This window comes from Phalacrocorax carbo, chromosome 5, assembly GCF_963921805.1.
Source record: "Phalacrocorax carbo chromosome 5, bPhaCar2.1, whole genome shotgun sequence".
NCBI classification, from domain to species: domain Eukaryota; kingdom Metazoa; phylum Chordata; class Aves; order Suliformes; family Phalacrocoracidae; genus Phalacrocorax; species Phalacrocorax carbo.
The window spans coordinates 22603716-22624498 of NC_087517.1; the positions used below are offsets into that span (position 1 = coordinate 22603716).

Genomic DNA, 20783 nt, shown 5'->3' on the forward strand with positions numbered 1-20783 from the left:
GCTGTAAAAAAGGAGCACGGAATAGAATCTAACCCAATATAAAATTATTCTAGCACCTTTGAGGTCTGTCACCAAACACACTGAGTGCAAAATTATACACTTATGAATGGTGGATTTTGGAAATGTAAGGGCAATACATTACAAAGTATAAACTATATTTAATTTATAAAATTAGCTAATTTTCACAGTTTGTTAAAACAGTATATAGAAAGTATGATTTAATTTAAAAAAAATCAGATATATACATTTCTTATAATCCTTCCAAGAGAAAACCATGGAATAGATATGATGGTAATTAAGCAACTGTCTTAAGAGTTTTTTTTAAAGCTGCCTAAGCATTTTAAATTAAATAAGACAGTACAGATAAATCTACACATACCACATCCTTTTTCATCACTATTATCTAAGCAATCATCCAACCGATTGCAGACTTTAACCATTTCAATGCAGTTTCCATTGTCACATTTAAAATGATGGGGAGAGCACGTCGCTTCTGGTGTACTACAGAGATGTTCCAGCTCATCAGATTCATCACCACAGTCATTATCCCCATCACAGATGTAGGCCTTTGAAATGCAGCGCCCATTCTGACAAGTAAACTGGTGCTGTTGACATGGTTCATAGATGCATCCCCTTTCATCACTGCTGTCACCACAGTCATTCCGCCTGTCACATCTGAAGAAGAATAAACACTTTTTTCAAATATAAGAAGGCAATCACTATCTCTAGGGCAGATGGATAGATTCTCTATCCATCTCCTGATTTCCAAAGAAGGTCAAATGTTATTGGCTCCATTGAAGAGACTTTCAGAAATCAGGGTCATATTATATAGACTCTGATCCTGTGGCACCTTGTATTCCCCATATGCATTACAAACTGAACAGAATCACCCCAGGAGAGGTTACTAGGCACAATAAAAATTATTAAATACTAATGGTGAGCACTCATGAGGATATTAACAGAGAAAATTCCGGAGTATTTTCAAGTTAAAAATAACACATGAATACAGAGCAGATAAATAGTTTCATTACAATACGCAGATCTACTTATCAACTAAGTAGTGTGAAATAAGGTTGACCTAGCTCCTTCACTTGAAGCAATTTTTGAGAATTTCTGTAGCAGCTCAGGTAGTTACAAACCTATATGCATTTCGGATGCACAAGCCATTGCTACAAGTAAACTCATTTTCTGTGCAAGATCTTCGTGTGCAGTTCTGGTGTTCATCAAATGCATCACTGCAGTCAGCATCACCATCACAAATCCATGCCCGAGGAATGCACCTCCTTAGTGGGGGTCGATTGTTGGTGCATGTGAACTCTGCTGCTGTGCAGTTGCGGCTTGCTGAAAGAAAAGCATGTTTGCTGACACACCAAGTTATACTCCGTGTGTGAAACACCCTCCCCCGTTGAACGCACACACACAGAGCCTAGATATCCACCCAAAATCCACAATACAGCCATGCTCTGCTGCACATGCAGAGATAGATACCACTGCACCCTCTCATATACAAATCTCATACACATCCCCACTGATTTTCACTGGGCATTGCTCTTCATGGAGGCTGACTGGGAGCCAATGCACTTTAGGATTCCTTAGGCAATGCTGGCATGTGCAGAACTCTGGATCTTGTTGGATTCTCAGTATAAGCTTTTCACACATCTGGCCAGTTTTTCTGGGAGCTGAACAGGTGATAGGTCTAGGCTCTCTATCCCCTGCTGTCTTCAAGGTATTCTGTGCTCCAGGGAGAGCACCATTGCAGTTAAAAAGGGCAAGGACTGCAAGTGTATCCAGCTGCTGTTAAAAGAATGAAGGAGCAGGGCCAGAGGCTTGGTGAACCTTCTTCCCTTTGTTCACCCTCTAAACAGCCACACTTATTTTGCTCACTAATTTTTGAAGAAATTATGCCAAAACCATACAGTTATAAATATGCACAAGATGTAGTGCGTGACAATCAGGGAGTATCAATCTCCACTGAAGCTGCAAATGCTGCCCAGATCATACAACAACCCAGGTTAACTACATCTCCATTTGAACTCAACAATTCAAAGAATAGTAATTGCAAACTTAAAACAATTTTTTTTTAAACAGTAAAATATTCAATTTTAATTCAATATAATGAAAATGAAAGTACAGGAAGAGTATACCTCAATCTTAGTGTGCACCTTTATGGATAGAAAAATTGGCAGAGTGTGGGAGTTTGAAGGCTGGTTATTTGTTTTCTAAAAAATCCCCAGAGGACAAACAAACAAAGTGCAGTATCTATTTGCATTAAACACCTACCACAATTATGTCTTTGATCCTCATCACTCATATCCCCACAGTCATTATCACCATCACAGATCCATGTTGCTGGGATACATCTGCCATCATCACATCTGAACTGGTCGCTTGAACAAGTCCGCAGCTGGGGCACTTAAAAATAACACAAACACTCTGCTTGTTAAGCTGACGTGCACTCCCATGAAAATCTACTGAGGAGGGTATTTTAGGGAGAATCTTATTATAGTGAAATATAAAACAGAAGCTTAAGTGTAAGATGGTTAAGGTATAAGCTGCAATACATTTTCTTAAGCTAAAGGTGTAACTCCAGCAATGTGCAAAGTGAGGTATCAGCCCTGCTTAAATCATAGAAGAATCTGTTCTGCCTTGTGTTATGGCAACTTTTACAGTGAGAATGATGACTGTGTTGTAATAGTAATTCTCAGTGACTTCAGTTAGCCCCTCCTCCTCCTCCTGGAGATTACTTCTTTTCACCTTCTTCCCCTCTCCGCTGCTTATTACCATCAGTTTCTATTATACATACAGGATTTGCTTATTGTAACACTATGATACTCTACCTCACACTGTGTCAACAGTGTTCCTCTACATCCCACATGCCTTTTTTCCCCAAATGCAATATTGCACACACACTTACTGTACAGCCAAAAATATCAAAATAGTTGCTACTTTTCATCACTTGATTCACCACCATCACAGTCTTATAAAGAGACAGGAGATTATACATTAAGAGTAATCACATTAAGAGCAATCAATTGTGGCAATTAAAAGCCTTCATATTCCATACACTGCTTTAAGTATCTAAGACCTGAATTACTCAGTGACTCGGATTATTTAGAGTTAGTGAATAAACATCAGAAGAACCTTATTTTCCACCTAGTCTGGATTCAAGTTGCTGTCTACAAGGGAAACTACTGATTTTCAATAACTCATCGTGTTGTATCTTCTGAGTGTAAACTTACCACAAGAGGCAGGTTCATCAGAACCATCAGCACAGTCTATTCCTTGATCACAGTACCAATGAGCAGGAATACAACGCCCCGATGTACAGCGAAACTCACTATTTGTGCAGGTCAGTGAGACTGGAAGAAAAAAATACTATATATGACTTCTTTCTTTCTGTTATCTTGTTTTAAGTTGGTTTTGAGTCCATGTTACACAAAAATATTACAGACCCCAAAAAAAGAAAGAGAAAAAATTATGCTAGGAAGGATGTCTTCTCACAGCGTATCTACAAAGAGTTCATTGTACAAAATAGCTTGATCTTTGTATGCAAAAAATGGGCTTAATTCCCTCCTTGGGTATACATATCAGCTAACAAGTAGACAGAATTTGCCCTGGAAATAGGATTGCACGCAGCAACTGTAAATATGTTCTACGTTTATACTTGAGATTTGTTCACAAGAAAATGACCACAGTCCAATATACTCATTTTTCCAGTGCCCAAACCAGGCAGTAGCAAGACTCCATGCTTTACAATGAATCAAAATGTGCAGTAAGGAAGTAATATCTCATAGCAGATAAAGCTCTCCTTGTTCTCCCACCGATTTTTCTTCACTTGCAGGTAGGAATCTTTTCTTAATGGCAGTGAAGAACAAACTGTAATACTGAATAGTTCCAGCTAAGCATGCTGCAAATATTCCTTCTGCACTTTGGCTGAGCCCCTTGATGCTGGCAAGAGAGGGTTTGACAATTCCTTCAGTAGTTACTGATATTTTCCTGTACCCTCTGATGGTTTCAAGATACCAAAAAGAACCTAGTCTGGCCTTTTAACTTGCTTTTCCATGTGCCTATAATGATGAAAATCAAAGGCAATTAACACATTGCTCATTAATGCCTTGGGGCTTCTTTCATCTCCCATTCTCCCTTTCTCTCCTTCCTTCTTGCCCTTCACCACTTCTCAATTTAAGTAACTCAGCAGTACTGCTGGGACATAAACAGTAGAAGGGTCAAAGCACCTTTCATGAGCAGCACAAGACTCACTATGTCTGTATATAGCACCACATATTTTTGACATGTAGGGGTCCATAGATAAAAGTGGCCACTGGCTAGAAAAAATGAACTCACATTTTAGAAAAATTGTGACATAGGTAATTCAAGGCAAGTACCTTTAGAAAAAGTAGTGAAAGTGAAAAATAATCCACTCAGGCAATATTAAAAATCATTCATTACCTGAAAGTATCTATTACATTTATAAACTAATCCAAAACATTTTGTATGTGAAAAGTTCTGTCTAACTACTACCTAACACAATTGTCTGTACTAGCAAAATAAGCTGTTTTGTAATTAAGGCTGACTGAAAACTAGACAATTTTATGCAATAATTGGAAGCTACAATGAACAATGAATCATATGCTAAGGCATACATAACTAGATGAAAGAGCTAAAAGAAATTATATCTGAGACTGTATTCAATTTCATTTGACTAGAAGGAAAAATATTCTACTGTTAAAGTTCCAGAACAAAAACAACTCACTTTAATACTTAAGTGCCGATTACCTTGTAAAACCATAAAGAATACAGAGCAGAATAACCAAAAGGAATGATCCCTCAAATGCTGTATAAAAATGTTGCAGAAATTATTTCACAGAATATTTTCACAGAACGATAGGGGTTGGAAGGGACCCCTGGAGATCATCTTGTCCAAACCCCCTACTTGAGCAGGCACACCTAGAGCACGGGGCACAGGAACGTATCCAGGTGGGTTTTGAACGTCTCCAAGGAAGGAGACTCCACAACCGCTCTGGGCAGCCTGTGCCACTGCTCTGGCACCCTCACAGGAAAGAAGTTTTTCCTCATATTGAGGTGGAACTTCCTGAGTTTCTGTTTGTGCTCATTGCCCCTTGTCTTGTCATTGGGCACTACTGAAAAGAGTCCAGTCCCATCGTCCTGACACCCACCCTTTAGATATTTATAAGCACTGATAAGATCCCCTCTCAGTCTTCTCTTGTCCAGGCTGAACAAACCCAAGCCTCTCAGCCTTTCCTCATGAGAGAGATGCTCCAGTTCCCTGATCATCTTGGTAGCTCTCCACTGGACTTGCTCAAGCAGTTTGCTGTCCTTAAACTGGGGGGCCCAAAACTGGACACAGTACTCCAAATGTGGTCTCACCAGGGCAGAGTAGAGGGGGAGGAGAACCCTGGCCATGCTCCTTTTAATACATCCCAGGATACCATTGGCCTTCTTGGCCACAAGGGCACAGTGCTGGCTCATGGTCAACTTGTTGTCCACCAGTACTCCCAGGTCCTTCTCAACAGAGCTGCTTTCCAGTAGTTCAGCCCGCAACCTGTACTGGTGCATGGGGTTGTTCCTCCCCAGGTGCAGGACCTTGCACTTGCTCTTGTTGAATTTCATGAGGTTCCCCTGGGTCCAGATCTCCAGCCTATCCAGGTCTCGCTGGATGGCAGCACAGCCTTCTGGTGTATCAGCCACTCCTCCCAGCTTGGTATCGTCAGCAAACTTGCTGAGGGTACACTCTCTTCCATCGGCCAGGTCATTGATGAATATGTTGAACAGGACTCGACCCAGCACAGACCCCTGGGGAACACCACTAGTGACAGGCCTCCATCCAGACTCTGCTCTGTTGATCACAACCCTCTCAGTTCTGTTTCTGAGCCAGTTCTCAATCCACCTCACTGTCCACTCATCCAGCCCACACTTCCTTAGCTTGCCTGTGAGGATGCTATGGGAGTCAGTGCCAAAGGCCTCGCTGAAGTCAAGGCAGACAACATCCACTGCTCTCCCTTCATTGACCCAGCCAGTCACGCCATCACAGAAGGCTATCAGGTTGGTCAAGCATGATCTTCCCTTGGTGAATCCATGCTGACTGTTTCTGATAACCTTCTTTTCCTCTACATGTCTGGAAACGACCTCCAGGATGAACTGCTCCACCACATTTCCAGGGATGGAGGGGAGGCTGACTGGCCTATAGTTCCCCAGGTCCTCCTTCTTGCCCTTTTTGAAGATGGGAGTGACATTTGCTTTCCTCCAGTCCTCAGGCACCTCTCCTGTCCTCCACGACCTTTCAACAATGATGGAGAGTGGCTCAGCAAGAACATCTGCCATCTCCCTCAGCACTCGTGGGTGCATCCCATCAGGGCCCATGGATTTGCAAGGATCCAGTTTGCATAGCTGATCTCTGACCCGATCCTTCTCAATTGATGGTAAGTCTTCCTTTCTCCTGATTTGCCCTCTCTTCTCTGGGGGCTGAGATGCCTGAGGGCCAGCCTTAGCAGTAAAGACCGAGGTAAAGAAGGCATTCAGTAACTCTGCCTTCTCTGCATCCTGCATCGCCAGGGCCCCTTCCTTGTTCAGCAGTGGGCCCACTGTATCCACAGTCTTCCTTTTACTGCTGATGTATTTAAAGAAGCCCTTCTTGTTATCTTTGACATCCCTCGCCAGATTTAATTCCAAGTGGGCCTTGGCCTTCCTCGTCGCATCTCTGCATACCCTGACAACATTCCTATATTCCTCCCAAGTGGCCAGTCCCTTTTTCCGCATACTGTGAACCTCCCTCTTCCATTTGAGTTTCTCTAGAAGCTCTTTGCTCATCCATGCGGGTCTCCTGGCTCCTCTGCCTGACTTCTTCCTCCTGGGGATGCACTGATTTTGAGCTCAGATGAAGCAGTCCTTGAATACTGTCCAGCTCTCTTGGACCCCCTTACCTTCCAGAGCCCATGGGATTCTTCCTAGCAGGTCTTTGAAGAGGCCAAAGTTGGCCCTCCTGATGTCCAAGGTTGTAACCTGACTCATAGCCCTGCTTCTACCTCACAGGATCCTAAACTCGACCATCTCGTGGTCACTGCAGCCAAGGCTACCCCCAACTCTCACATCCCCAACCAGCCCTTCCTTGTTTGTAAGGATAAGGTAGAGCAGCACATCTCGCCTTGTTGTCTCCTCCACCACTTGCATCAAAAAGTTGTCCTTGCTGCTCTGCAGGGGCCTTCTGGATCGTGCATGGCTCACCATGTTGCTTTTCCAGCAAATACCAGGGTGGTTGAAGTCCCCCATGAGGACCAGGGGCTGCAATTGCAAGGCTACTTCCAGCTGTCTGTAGAAGGCCTCCTCATCAGCTTCCTCTTCTTGATCAGGTGGCCTGTAGCAAACACCCACAACAGTGTCACCCATATTTGGCTGTCCCTTAATTTTCACCCTCAAGCTCTCAACTTGTTCTCCTTCCACTCTGTCGTGGTTTAGCCGGCAGCTCAGGCCCACACAGTCGCTCGCTCACTCCCCCACCAGTAGATGGGGGAGAGAATCAGAAGGGTAACGCTCATGGGTTGGGATAAGAACAGTTTAATAATTAAAATTAAAAGAAACAACAATAGAAATGCAATGTAAAGGAGAACAACGAGAGGCGCAAAGCCCCGGGGGAGGGGGGAAGGGAGGGGAGAGGGGGAACCAACTGCTGAAACGAACCACACACGCCGCAGCCGCTCGCCGCCCGCCGACCCGACGCCGCGCTGCCTCCGCGCTACCACCGCCCCCCCTCAATATACTGGTCATGGTGTCACATGGTATGGAATGAACCTGCCATTGACCAGTCAGGGTCAGCCGCCACCACCATGGCCCCGCCCCTCCCAGCCCCCCCTCCCCGCCACGCGGCAGAGCGCGGGAAGCTGGAAAGGTAGCCGACCCCCACAGTGAGGAGAATTAACCCCTTCTCAGCCAAAACCAGCACACACTCCAAGGCAGAGCTCGATGCATTCCAGTTGCTCCCTCACATAAAGAGCAACTCCCCCACCTCACCTTGATGGTCTTTTCCGAAAAGCCTGTAGCCATCCATGACCACATTCCAGTCATGCAAGCTATCCCACCATGTCTCCGTGATTGCAATGAGATCACGGCCCTGCGACCGCACACAGACCTCTAGTTCCTATTATGAGCTCTTTAATTAGATAAAAGGATTATTTAGACTACTGAGAGCTAATAATACAATGCATATACCTTATAATTCTTCAGTATTACAAGAGTAGATGTTTTGAGAAGAGTTATGTCAAAAAGTAAAGAGCAGTGGAATAAATTTCTGAAGTACAAGAAAAGTAACCTAGGCCCTATAAACTTACCACAGTGAGTGGGGCTCTCATCACTCATATCTCCACAGTCGTTATCACCATCACACAAATACGTTCGAGGAATGCAGATATTTGTGCTTTGACATTTTGTAAAACCAGACTGGCAAGTGCGCTCCGCTTTAAGGAGGGAGGAGAAAAAAGCAGAAGTTCTTTAGAGCTTTTTAATACTGTTACGCTGTATCTCGTGGAAAGATCCATAATATTGTTAAAGAGTCCCATGTCACTCACTTGCTGAAGTGCACTCATATTGCTCATGCTATATGGAAACAATTAGACAATTGCTTTTATTGACACAAATTCTGACCAAAAAAAGAAGTTCGAAGAAACATATGCCAATACTTGCAGGTGAGGGAATGTAAATTGGCATGTACTCACACCGTAATGTCTGCATTTGCAGCCAGCTGATACCATATGAATCATCAGATCAACTACAAATGACTAACAGACCAGGAATTTTCATATATTCAGACCTCATGGGAATAAAAAAATCATCACAAATAATATGTTTAAAAACCAAAATCAGTGTGCACACAAAAATGCAAAAAAAGAATTCTCTAACTCCAGATAAAATTTTCCACTAAAGAATGTAACCTTAGTGCAAAGGCATGATTAGGTTGATTAACTGCAATAGTAGTCAATAATGAACTAATCACAGCTTACATCTTAAGGAAAACATAGCTGCTAACTTTTTGAGAGCTATAAGGTATATAATTTTAAACAGAATAAATATAAACTGTGTCTGTATAAGAGTCAAAATATATACTAGATTTAATCATCAGGAGTGTAAGTAATATAGCATGACACAAAGTAAAAACCCACTGTCAAATCTCCAGGCTAATCCTGCAAAACTATAAGACCTGCATCCAATTCATCTGGAAGAATCTTTCTGAAGTCCATGGGATTACTCACAAGACACAACATTAAGCACTGCATGAGCATTTCTTGCATCAGGGTAGACTATTTAAAGCAATAGTTTTATGTAATATCTTAGAGTACTCCAGAATATCTTTTAACAATTCTATTTGCTTCAAATAACACTAAGCAGAATCTGTAATGTAAATGAAGAAATCTTTTATCCTCTTTGCTGATTTTATCATAATTCTTCACACCCAAACACATTTAGGTCTTCGGTCTAAAGAATCAGACTCAAACAGGCATTAGGTAATTAGGATAAACTTACGGCAATTTCTCTCATCTGATGTGCCATTATCGTAACAGTTGTTTACTCCATTGCAGACATACTGAAGAGATATGCACCTTCCATTATTGCAAGTAAATTCTGTGTGGGAGTCACAGGTTCGGAACAAGCAGCCAACCTCATCACTGTTATCTCCACAGTCATTGTAGTGATCACAGCGGTAATGATAGGGTACACATCGCCCATTACCACAGGTAAATGCTGTTGGCTGACAAGTATGGAAAGCTGCAGGAAATTTAAAAAAATAATTTAACAATAGAATATACATGGATAAAATGTAATCTAAGTTCTCTGACAAAGTAACAAGTAAAATCACAATATTTTTACCTGCTAGGGCAATCACAGCTGCAAAATGGACTGCATGAAAAGTAAAATGCATATTTGAATTAAACAAAGTAGAAATTGGCTATACATGATAAAAGTCCAATACTACAGTGCTGCTGGATTCTAGAGCAAATCAGCAGCCATTCAGACCTCAAGTCTGAGCAAGCAAGGGATGGTTTCCAAACTACAGACATAAGATCCATGATCATAAAGCCATAAAAGTGACAAAGAACACAGTACAGGCAAGACAGGGTATGTACCACTTTCTCATGCAGTTATTTTAAATGCTTACCACACACACTTTCCAATTCATCACTGCCATCACCACAATCATTGTCATTGTCACATTTCCATCGCTCAGAGATACACTGCCCGTTAAGACATGTGAAGAAACCAGTATCACACCTGGTGCCATTATCCACAATACAGTGCTTGTTATTATTGGCTAAATACCAACGACCTTCAGAGGGGCACTGACATTCTGCACCAGCTGGACCTAAATTTATGTTTGACAGTTAAATAAAAACAAGGAGACAGAAATTGAAACAAATTTAATATTGATGCTTTAGATAGGATTCTATTAAACTCTTCACAGTTGTAAGACTGGAAAAGGCAACAAAATTCTCACAGATCCTGTAAGATCTATCTAGTTAAATAGAACTGTGGTGACTTAGCCAGATTTTTATCTGGCTAAATATATGCAAACCCATTAAAATCCACAAGAGTTATTTCAGAGTTCGCTAGAAGAACTGAGATCAGAACTTGGAGTATCTTTATATTTGCTTGTTGCCCAAATAGTTTTTGGGAGGCGGCAAGATGGCATCTGATGCTTTCAAATATCTGACCTACACCAGCTGAGGCTCTATCCCTCAAAATTAAACCAGGGTTTTTAAAGCTCCTTGCACTAGACTAACTGCTCTTCTCAAAATCAATGAGACGTTTCAGTTGTTTTCAGGCAAGGCAGGTTTTTAAAGACATTTAAGATGCTATAAATGAAAGCAGGCACTGAATGAGGTTTTCAAAGTCAAGGATTGTAACTTCCAGAAATCCACAACACATGGAACAGCTCTGTAACAGGTATGCTCTTTGCGGTATACTGCCATTCTGCCATCTGGACTGGTGACCTGTTGGAGCACTTTGACTGTCTCCTTACACATACATTAAGGAGGTACACAAGGTGGAATACATAGGTCACTAGGGTCTTGCTCCAGTATGCAGCTGATGATACAGAGTATGTTTCTGGAGTCCATGACTCAGAAGGTCACCTGCCCCACAGTGTAGACAGAAATCTATTTGTGCTGTCTTCTTAGTAATTGTCCAACATTTAAAATGAGGTAGAAGAAACATTTATTTTGGAAATTAATCACTAGAGGGAAAGTCTTCATAACATCACATGATAAACAAGCAGTGACCGTAAAGATTTTTTAAAATATGTGGTAGGGAACATCTGTTCAGTGTACAGCGTATCAGTATGAACTCCTAAGGCAACTGAGTACTGCAGAGCTCACTTCATGTCTCATCCCAGAGGAAAAATAGTTAAAACCCCAGAAAACAACATTTTCATTTAAACTGGAGAAGCCCATAATTTTTATTTGTGTGGATTCTCAGACACAGTCCTCAGGTTGGCAAAATACCAGGGCCTTGAATGGCAATCATTTTGATTGCATTTATAAATAAAATAAATATTAAACATTTAGGAACACTAAGAAATATTTCAGCTGTCTCCATGTGACTAAAACTGTTATACTATGAACTCTAATAAAGGCATAACAGCTTACCTGGCGCACAGATGTGACTGCAGCCACCATTGAACTGGTTGCAAGGGTTGGTACACTGCTGCTGCTTACTTTTTGCCCAGACATGAATATCCATTGGTCTTTGTGGAAGATTCATGATCATTACAATCTGATCTGAACCATCATACTTATTAGCTCGGTAAATGCTTTGTGTGTTCCAGTCTGTCCAATATATGTGCTGATCAAACAATGTCATTGCAAAGGGATGCAGAGCAGTGCTAACAATTACTTCACGATTTGTACCAGTGAGAGTGCATCGCTCAATCTTCTGCCTAAAGTAACAAAATGATTACATCTTAAAAGAAAGAAGTCTTTTAACTTATGTATAAAGCCACACCCTAATTAGTCTGCCAGCTAGTATCCACCATTTCAGTAATGTGCACCAATATGTAGGGTGCTGTTATGAGTTAAAAATCTCAAGTTTGCCAGTCTATGGCTTCAATAGTGATGCATTGTGGCAGCTCTGTAATACTGACAAAATAATGTACTGGAAGTAATCAGGCTGAAGATTGAAATGTTTAAACAACTACGCTACCAAGAGCTAAAATGAATGCAAAACTTCATGACATAACACACTTTTGGAATGGGTATGAAATTAAAGACTTCTTGTATCAGGAGAAAACCAACAGTCCCACGAAATGGGACATGTTTTCATTTCAGTTTTATCTTCTGCAGATCCAAATTTACACCATCAGGAAATACAAGCAAATTCATGAGACTATAAATATGCATTTTCTGCTATTTCTCACGTATGAATACAGGAGGGAAAAAACAGTTCTAATATATAATAACCACCACATATATAACATCTAATAGCCACAAATATATAATGTATGATAAACATTTCTTCCTAGTTGATCTTCCAGTTTTGTATCTACCTTAGGAACAGCGCTTGCAATGATAAACAAAATTCCAACAAACAAGACTTCAAGGAGCCCCAAAAAATCCAGTTCAACTCCAAGTTCTGTGATAGACACGTTCTGCTGCATGTGAACCATTCTTTACTCACACAGAGAGCGCTCTGATCCACAATCACTTTGCTTCTCCCCTTCAGCCATTCCCACCCTTAATGACCACTTCAGCAAAGGTCAGTGAGGAAGCAGGGGAAGACACGCTGATGCCAGGAGACTTGATATGCACTATTCATGCAAGGACATTATTTCTAAGCATTGTTTATAAAGTGATGATAAATGTTAAGGCTTCTTTTACCACACAGATTCCTGTCTGATGGGCAGACCATACAAGAATAAAGCATGAAAGAAGAGAAAATTAAGGATGCTCAAAAGTTATTTGCAACGAGGATAACAAAAGAAAGATTAACAAGTAATAGCTGGGGTTATTCAAAGGGCTCTAGAGAAAGAGCTTGACAGAAAAACATCAAGATATAAGTAAATGATGAAAATTGCATGAAGTACTGACAGCAAGCTGAAGATAGCAGAACAAAAATGAGCATGGACAAGGGCTGTTCCTTGCCTCCAGCTCCCAGCATCTTGCTGTGCACTGTAATGTTCACGTAGCAAGGCTGCCAACCTCTTACTGACAGAAAGAACATAATTTGGGTTGTCTCTGCTCCATCAAGTAGGGCATCATTCAGCTGCACTGCTCTTAATATTCATCTCTAAAGAGCAGATAGAGGTAGGACAGTGTGTATACTTATGTATAAAGGCATAATGCTCAGGAAGTGGATTGGTATTTATGCAACGTCAATAGAACAGGAAAAATTTTCTCAGATGCTGTGGCATCTTTCACGCACAAGCTTCTGAAAAGGAGCTAATAAGAATCCCAGAATGGCTCTATGGAGGGTAAGGATAAGGAAGCTGTGGGACTAAAGACATCATATCAGGAGATTTTCTTCCTGCTAGCAGCTTCTTTCCCTGTTCATCATTGCATGGCCAATACTTCTTGCCTTTGAGGTCAGAAGGACCAAATGTTGGAGACTCCAAGCAGAAGCTCCACCATTCAGTTCAAGCCACCAAAAGAGTTCTCACAGAAACACAGAAATGCTCCAATAACTTAGCATTAGCAGCAGGAAAATCACTTGAACTTCTTTTATCTAACCTCAAAGCAACTGTAGGTTTAAGTCTCTGCTAGAGGCAAAATTTAATTATTACCAGTTGTTTTTAAGGCATTTGCTAGACTACCAGTGTGGGTTGAATAAGAATGGAAACAGCCAATGAGAGACAATGAGCAGATAAGAAATTTCTCAAAATGCTGAACAGCTCGTTTCCTTTGTGATCACTCATAGGAAGGAAAAAGCTGCATTTCATATAAGCAGGAGAAGAAAATCCAGAATTTTAGTATTTATTACAGGAAAATAATAATAGGCAGGCAATATAAGGCAAAAGCTTTAATGTGAAAGAACAGTGGTGGGGAAAGTGGAGGAAGGCACTTTTCTGTGAAATTGCGCTTCTACAAAAGAAAAGAAGCTCAAATGCACTCTCCTGCAATACAGGCTCAGGTAGTTTCCCCCTTTCATGCCACAGTACCCAAGTGTCAGCATGTTGTCTGGTGAGGGATTCTTACTTTGTTTCATGCAGCAACTGTGAAGATATGGGAAAGGAACAGTGTACAACTAGCACATATGTTCTATCTACTTGAGATGTATCTCAGGACGTGTGTGTGCCCAATGGTATCACAGTACTTACAAGGCAACAGGAGGGTTTAGAACAAAAGAATAGAAACACTACTTTAGAGGAAGAGGGGTAGCATCTTTGGGAGACTAACATAAATAAGAGGAGAACAGAATAAGCAAGAGTAAAAATCAAGACTAAAGCTCACCCTTGTGTTCCCTTAGTGTATTCAGAGCTGAGGAGCACTATTATTTTTGAGTGTCTGGTCTTCATATCTTACTCTGTGTGCTGGTATCTGTCCCTCTGCAGGAGTAGAAGCCCTCTCCATGAAAGTCAGAATAAAGAAGACTCCATACTGTTTAAGCATATGCTCCCCTACCTCCCATAACTATAGTTTGAAAGAGAAAAGAGGATGCCTCATTTGACATCCTCCATTTCCCTTAAAACAGAACGTCCCATTACACGTGCCCTGTCTTCCTGCACACAGATGAATCCAAATAAGAGTGCCTTCCTCCCAGAAGAGCCAGTAAAGGCACAGACCGTAAGAGTTATTACATTACAGACCTCATTTTTCTGTCACAGAAAAGGAGAAGTCTGCAAAAGAACTGCTATCCTAAAGGAACCAGAGGGAAATGATCTGATTGCTGCAGTGATTTCTCTGAGACCATGGGTGAATTTGAATGGATACAAACTAGATTAGTTTTAAGAACTTTCCTGCTGACAGAAGAAATTCTGGTGGTGTAAATTGAAAGGTCACATTCTGTCTGGTAGGCAACAGCAAGAACATCATGCCAAATTCCACAGGTGACAGGCACTAACCATGAGCAACTAATGATATAAAATGTCCAGTGGGATTGTATTTGTTAGAGAAAATGCTTATAGAAGTCCTGCGTTGCATGTAAGATGAACAAACTGCCAGTGGGTACAAATGCCGTAAAGCAGTGGACTAAATCCACACTGTGGTATAACAAATATTCTTACTGCACAGTAGTTCCACATCAATATCAAGACATTGCATTGCTATTAATTAACTTTTGACATTCTATAATAAAGTACCTAATTCAATTGAAATGCTGAAAAGCAGTTCAAAAATGAGGAAAAATAAATAATAGATCTATTAAAAAATTAACCAAATATAACCCAAAAAGTGTGTTATCAATACATACAGATTTGCATCAGCCCAGTATAGCTGCTGTTCTTCATAGTCCAGGGTAAGCCCATTTGGCCACACCAAATTGGTGCTCACAATAGGTGTTCTGAAGTTTCCTCCAAGTGTAGCTCGCTCTATCTTTGCATTTGAACTCCAGTCAGTCCAGTACATATACCTGTCAATAACATGGTTACAAGATTATATTTTCAGCAAATAAAGCTCACAAAGCTTTTATCTGCTCCAGGGTATTTCCACCCTGGTGTCCCTCACTGAAGTGAACAGTGCAAAACTAGTGGAAAAGTACTTCTTCCTCTATTTTGGCCCACATTGACAAGGGAATCTTCTAGCAGGGAACACTGAGGTCCTCTGGAGTGAACTCCAGAAAAGTTTTTCTAGCTCCTGTAAGAACCCAGTAAAGTCAATTAATCTCTTTCTTATCTTTCTTCATTTGAAATACAGTATCATTAGTAATGAAATTAGAAATACAGTAATGCCCCCAGTCTCTCAGGAAATGTTTTGATATCAAAGCAAGAATTCTTCTGAGGTACTCATGAAAGACAACAGAAAAAGTGAAAGATCATGTAAGACTCTAAATAGAGAGATCTCTTGGCAGCGCCACCTAATTATCATGATATGATATGCTTGAAGAAATCTTGGTTTCAAGAAATACCCTTTGGTTTTTTCTGCTTTACACAGCAGAGGATGATAAGTTGCTTGACAAACACATGCTTTGAACACCATTCTCATTTACCTCCTGTACCTGGCTCCTGCCCTCACTAAGTGGAACCTCAGGCACTACACGTTCATAAATGTTCTATAAATCTTAGAAGAAAATTCAAATCCCTGAGGCTGAGATCTGCTTAGAAAACTTAAACCCAAAGAGTTAGATCTAGGACTGTTATGCACAGCTGGAATTTAGGGCTCAGAGCAGGAAGTATCAGGCAGTCTCTGTCAAACTCTAAATTGTATAGTTTATGTTGATTGCAGGTGAAACTACAAAGTGCAACACATACCCTCTGCAGGGATCTAATACAACAGCTCTTGGTCGTGGAACCCGGGCAATAACTGTGCGGTTAGATCCATCCACAGCCATTGAGCTGATAGTCTGATTGAGGTAGTCACTGTAGTAAACTCTGTTGTTGATCCAGTCAAAGGCTATGCCGTCTGGAGTCCCCAGGTCTTAGACAAATGCAAGCAAACACACACAAGTTCAGTATGGTTTCCTGAGACATTGCAATATTCTTCACCTATTATAATGTGGAAGCACCAAAGATCTCTTTGAAATGCCTATTGTATCAATACAAATTTATTCATTGAAAATTCTGAAGAACTAATAGTTGAGACTGAAAAAGTCCTGTGTATGTAGTAGGGTTACAAAGATCTTTTCCTCACATAGACCTAAATTCTCGTTGCTATTCTCCAAGTAGCAGGAATCATCCTTCACTGGAAAACAATTTACCACATATAAATTTATTACATAGAATTTTATATATGTAATAATATTTAACCAGTTTTATATTTCCATTTCATTGTGATCAAGGTGAAATAAGAATCTCAGAGAAGAAAAAACTGAGGAAAACAGTCAAAAGGAACATTCACCAGATATCTTAACTTAGTAGTCTACCTTGACCATTAGCATAAAAATACCTGCTGAGGTAGTACTAGGTGCTGCAGTCCAGTATTTTCAATATCCAACTACTTTGTATCACATTTCAGTGCACTCACCAGATGCAACTACTGTTGGAGAGCCAACTCCTGAGTAAATACTAACATAACTGATTCTTCCTGTCCCTGAAGGATAACTTTGTGTAAAATATATTCGGTTGTTTATGCTGTCAAAATCCAGGGCCACTGCAGTTCTTAACACATTGACTGTGCGGAAGGGAGGACTGTGATTTTCAGGATCTAGGTGGATACTTCTGAGGGCATTCTCAAGAGCAAAAATCAGGTAATCATCAGTCGAAATGGAACATCTCTTGCCATCACTGCCTAGTGTTCCAAAGGCACAACCACAACTGGGTGTCTGCATGTCAGGCAGGGCAAAACACAGATGAGAACAGCCTCCGTTGTTGTCCAAACAAGGATTGTTGTTGACATCAAGGGGTGAACGTGACTGGAAATGACTGTCGTAAATGGTAACATCCCTTAGCCAATTAATGTTGTCTCGGATCACTGTTGGCTGATCAGTATTGCCTGGCTCCTTGCTGGCTTGGAATACTTTTTTCAGATTCCGATCCACCCAGATCATAGAATTTCCAAAGACAGTGATACCATACGGAGTTGGATAGCGACTACCATAACGCACGATTTCAACGTCACCACCATCAGGCTGAATTCTTGCAATCATATCTAAGGAATCATCCACCCAGTAAACGTAGCCATTGCTGTGATCTATGGCCAACCCACGAGGTGTGACAACACCCTCAGACACAAGAACTGTTCTGTTGGTGCAGTCAAGAAATGCACGTTCAATCTTCGGATTTTGCCCATAATCTGCCCAGAACAGGTATCTGTTCTTTGGGTCGACTACTATGTGCCTTGGCATGTCTATGGTAGTTTTAAGCAGAACACGGCGATAAGTTGTGTTTAAACGCAAAACTTCTATAAAAGTCTCTGTCAGGAATGCATTTGTAAAATAAAGATTTCCTGTATTTTAAGAAAAAAAAAAAAAAAAGATTAAAACCAAAACAGAATGTTAATATATAGCATCAACACCTGAGAACCATGAGCTGATAAAATACTAAACCATAAAATGAATATCCATAAACATCTTAGTGGTTGGGAGCATAAGGTACTTGTCTACACTTTGAGGAATTAGAAGACACCTAAACTGACTATAGTCAATTCATTTCTAAATCCTCATTGGTTGGCATGGGGAAAAAAATCAGTGGTATAAGATCAAAAGTGCATCAACTACAATTGTTGTTTAGGTATACTTTGGTTTGGTTTTTGTTTTTTTTTTTAATTGAAGCCTTTGGCTTGCCCTTCCATACTATTATCCCTTTACCTTCTACAACACGCAACTATGAAATCCATGTTATGGCACAGCACTTTATGCAGTAACTAAATTAAGTGTATAAAGCACATGATTATTCTAAAACTTATCCCAACAAGCCTATCAATCAACAGAAGAACTTTTGCAAAACATATATAGTACATATACATATAAAATAAAGGTATTAATGGCAATGGTCAGCTACTTAGAGGTGATGAACATTTTCTAAAGAGTTAATATTTGAATTAATCTCTAACATGTTATATAGGAACAGGAAGTGCAAGTGGGGAAATTGAAGTTCAAAGACAAAGTATTCCTTCTGCTTTCTTTACTTTTCATTATAATTTATAGGATTTGTACACAGCAATCTGAGGTTAGATGAAGGGTCCTTTCTTATTGACAACGTCATGAAACAACTTTTTCCACTCTTCTCTGGTACACGTTTTTCACTATGTAGTATATATTTCACTAGGTAGTAGAGTATAGTAGTACACTGGATAACAGCTACTTAAGAATCCACAGGGTAGAAGAGAGACCTAAGACAAATAGAATCATAGAATGTCCTGAGTTGGAAGGGACCCACAAGGATCATCAAGTCTAACTCCTGTCCCTGCACAGGACAACCCCGAATTTACACCATATCTCTGAGGGCGTTGTTCAAGTGCTTCTCGAATATCACCAGGCTTGGTGCCATGACTACCTCTGTGGGGACCCTGTTCCAGTGCTCCACCACACACTGGGTGAAGAACCTTTTCCTAATATCCAACCTAAACCTCCCCTGGCACATCTTCCTGCCATTAAACAAGCAAGCATAATGAAGGAAAAGGTTCTATATATGGTTGTATATATCTGCTCTAATAAAACTTTCATTTTTACACATATATGTAAACATGTTTATAGACAAGTTAGAATCATAGGACTTCCATTCAGAATAGTTCCCTTAGAATACATCTATGGATCCATCTAAAAATTTTACAATCTGTAAAGAATAACATTCTCCTAAATTCAGCTATGCTTACCTGCTACCCAGTCAACTGCAATGCCACGGATCCCATTTCGTCCTATTCCATTTGTCACAACATTTCTAAAATAAGAACCATCGGGTTTAATTTTACGTATTGCATTCTGAGAAGATATAGTGCTACTGAAGTCACACCAGTAAATGAAACCAGAAGGCATGTGAACATCCACATGAAGTGCATTTCGTCCTGAAATATTTGGAAAAGTAATAATTAATTATCTTTTATTATTTGTAATAATTATCTTTGATATAAACAAACTCATTTAGAGTATGTGCTATGCCAGCAAGAAATACCAAAATATTAGGCATTATAAGATTCTTTTTCCTACTATAATATTCACATACCTCTTCCTGCCAGTGGTACCATGGCTTCAGAGTGATCAGATGTCTCTAAACTAAATCCTTTAATTGCAGAAAGCATAGAAACAATTACAAAAGAACTGTATGGGGAACAGGTTCTGTTATCAGGATTTAGCTGAAAGCCAGTAGCACAGGCACAGGAGAATAATCCACCAGGTACAGGCAGGCAAAGCTGCTGGCAAACTCCAATATTATTACTGCAGCCATTTGAGGAACCAGCAGAATCTGACAAAGACACACATGGCAAGACATAAAAATCTGAACTGTATCATCACAAACTCCCGCAGATATATAACCAAATTCATATGCATACATAGTATTAACAACCAACTGACAAAAATAAAGATCTTAATCACCGTATGTTTTTGCACATAAGTGTTAGCAATGGATTTGCTGGTTTCTTGTCATCTAAGATCAATGGGGCCAAGAATCAGGTAAAAGGGATATATTAATTTGAAGCCAAAGTAACAAAATGTATTATTTAGTCGATATTATATTTATAATATTTTAGTAAAACCACATGTGCCAATAGATGCCTTAACTGGATGGTGGAACATCTCTTTACCAAAACCAGGTAAAATGCTTCTGACACTTTTCCTGGAAGCCTAATCAAACCATTTCCTTTGAAAGAGCATGCATTCTGTCTTTGAGGGAAGTCTGAGTTCTCACAAGTTGGATATCCTGAAATACCTCTATAGCAAATACTCACTGTCTCTGTAATACACACGAAGGCATTTCAGTCTTGGGACATTATCTCTCAGTACTACTTTGTTTGCTCCAGTGGACTTGTCAACTCGTTCAATAACTTCATAATCGCGATCAGTATAGTATAGAAAGGTATCATACACAGCAATTCCCCATGGATGAGAAAGATGAACCACCAGAGTCACACGATTTGTACCATCCACATTGCCTTTCTCAATCTAAGAAATCAGTTTAAAGCTTCATATTACATTTCTTATAATAAAAGTTCAATGTTACAGTACAGAATTAAAATTCAACATATGCTATTAAAATC

General features: G+C 40.3%; 1 protein-coding gene across 3 annotated transcripts in view; it reads right to left on the minus strand.

Moving 5' to 3' along the window:
- LRP2 (LDL receptor related protein 2) overlaps window positions 1-20783 on the minus strand; it is a 138631-nt gene that overhangs the window by 41871 nt on the left and 75977 nt on the right. For all 3 annotated transcript variants that reach the window (XM_064451539.1, XM_064451538.1, XM_064451537.1), the window contains 14 exons: window positions 20475-20688; window positions 19751-19990; window positions 19404-19592; window positions 17115-18035; window positions 16403-16568; window positions 15406-15564; window positions 11652-11941; window positions 10166-10369; window positions 9532-9774; window positions 8343-8468; window positions 3240-3359; window positions 2281-2412; window positions 1140-1341; window positions 380-675 (listed from right to left, as the gene is read on the minus strand). In XM_064451539.1, coding sequence (XP_064307609.1) covers window positions 380-675; window positions 1140-1341; window positions 2281-2412; window positions 3240-3359; window positions 8343-8468; window positions 9532-9774; window positions 10166-10369; window positions 11652-11941; window positions 15406-15564; window positions 16403-16568; window positions 17115-18035; window positions 19404-19592; window positions 19751-19990; window positions 20475-20688 — 3502 coding nt within the window. The remainder of the gene's footprint in view (window positions 1-379; window positions 676-1139; window positions 1342-2280; window positions 2413-3239; window positions 3360-8342; window positions 8469-9531; window positions 9775-10165; window positions 10370-11651; window positions 11942-15405; window positions 15565-16402; window positions 16569-17114; window positions 18036-19403; window positions 19593-19750; window positions 19991-20474; window positions 20689-20783) is intronic.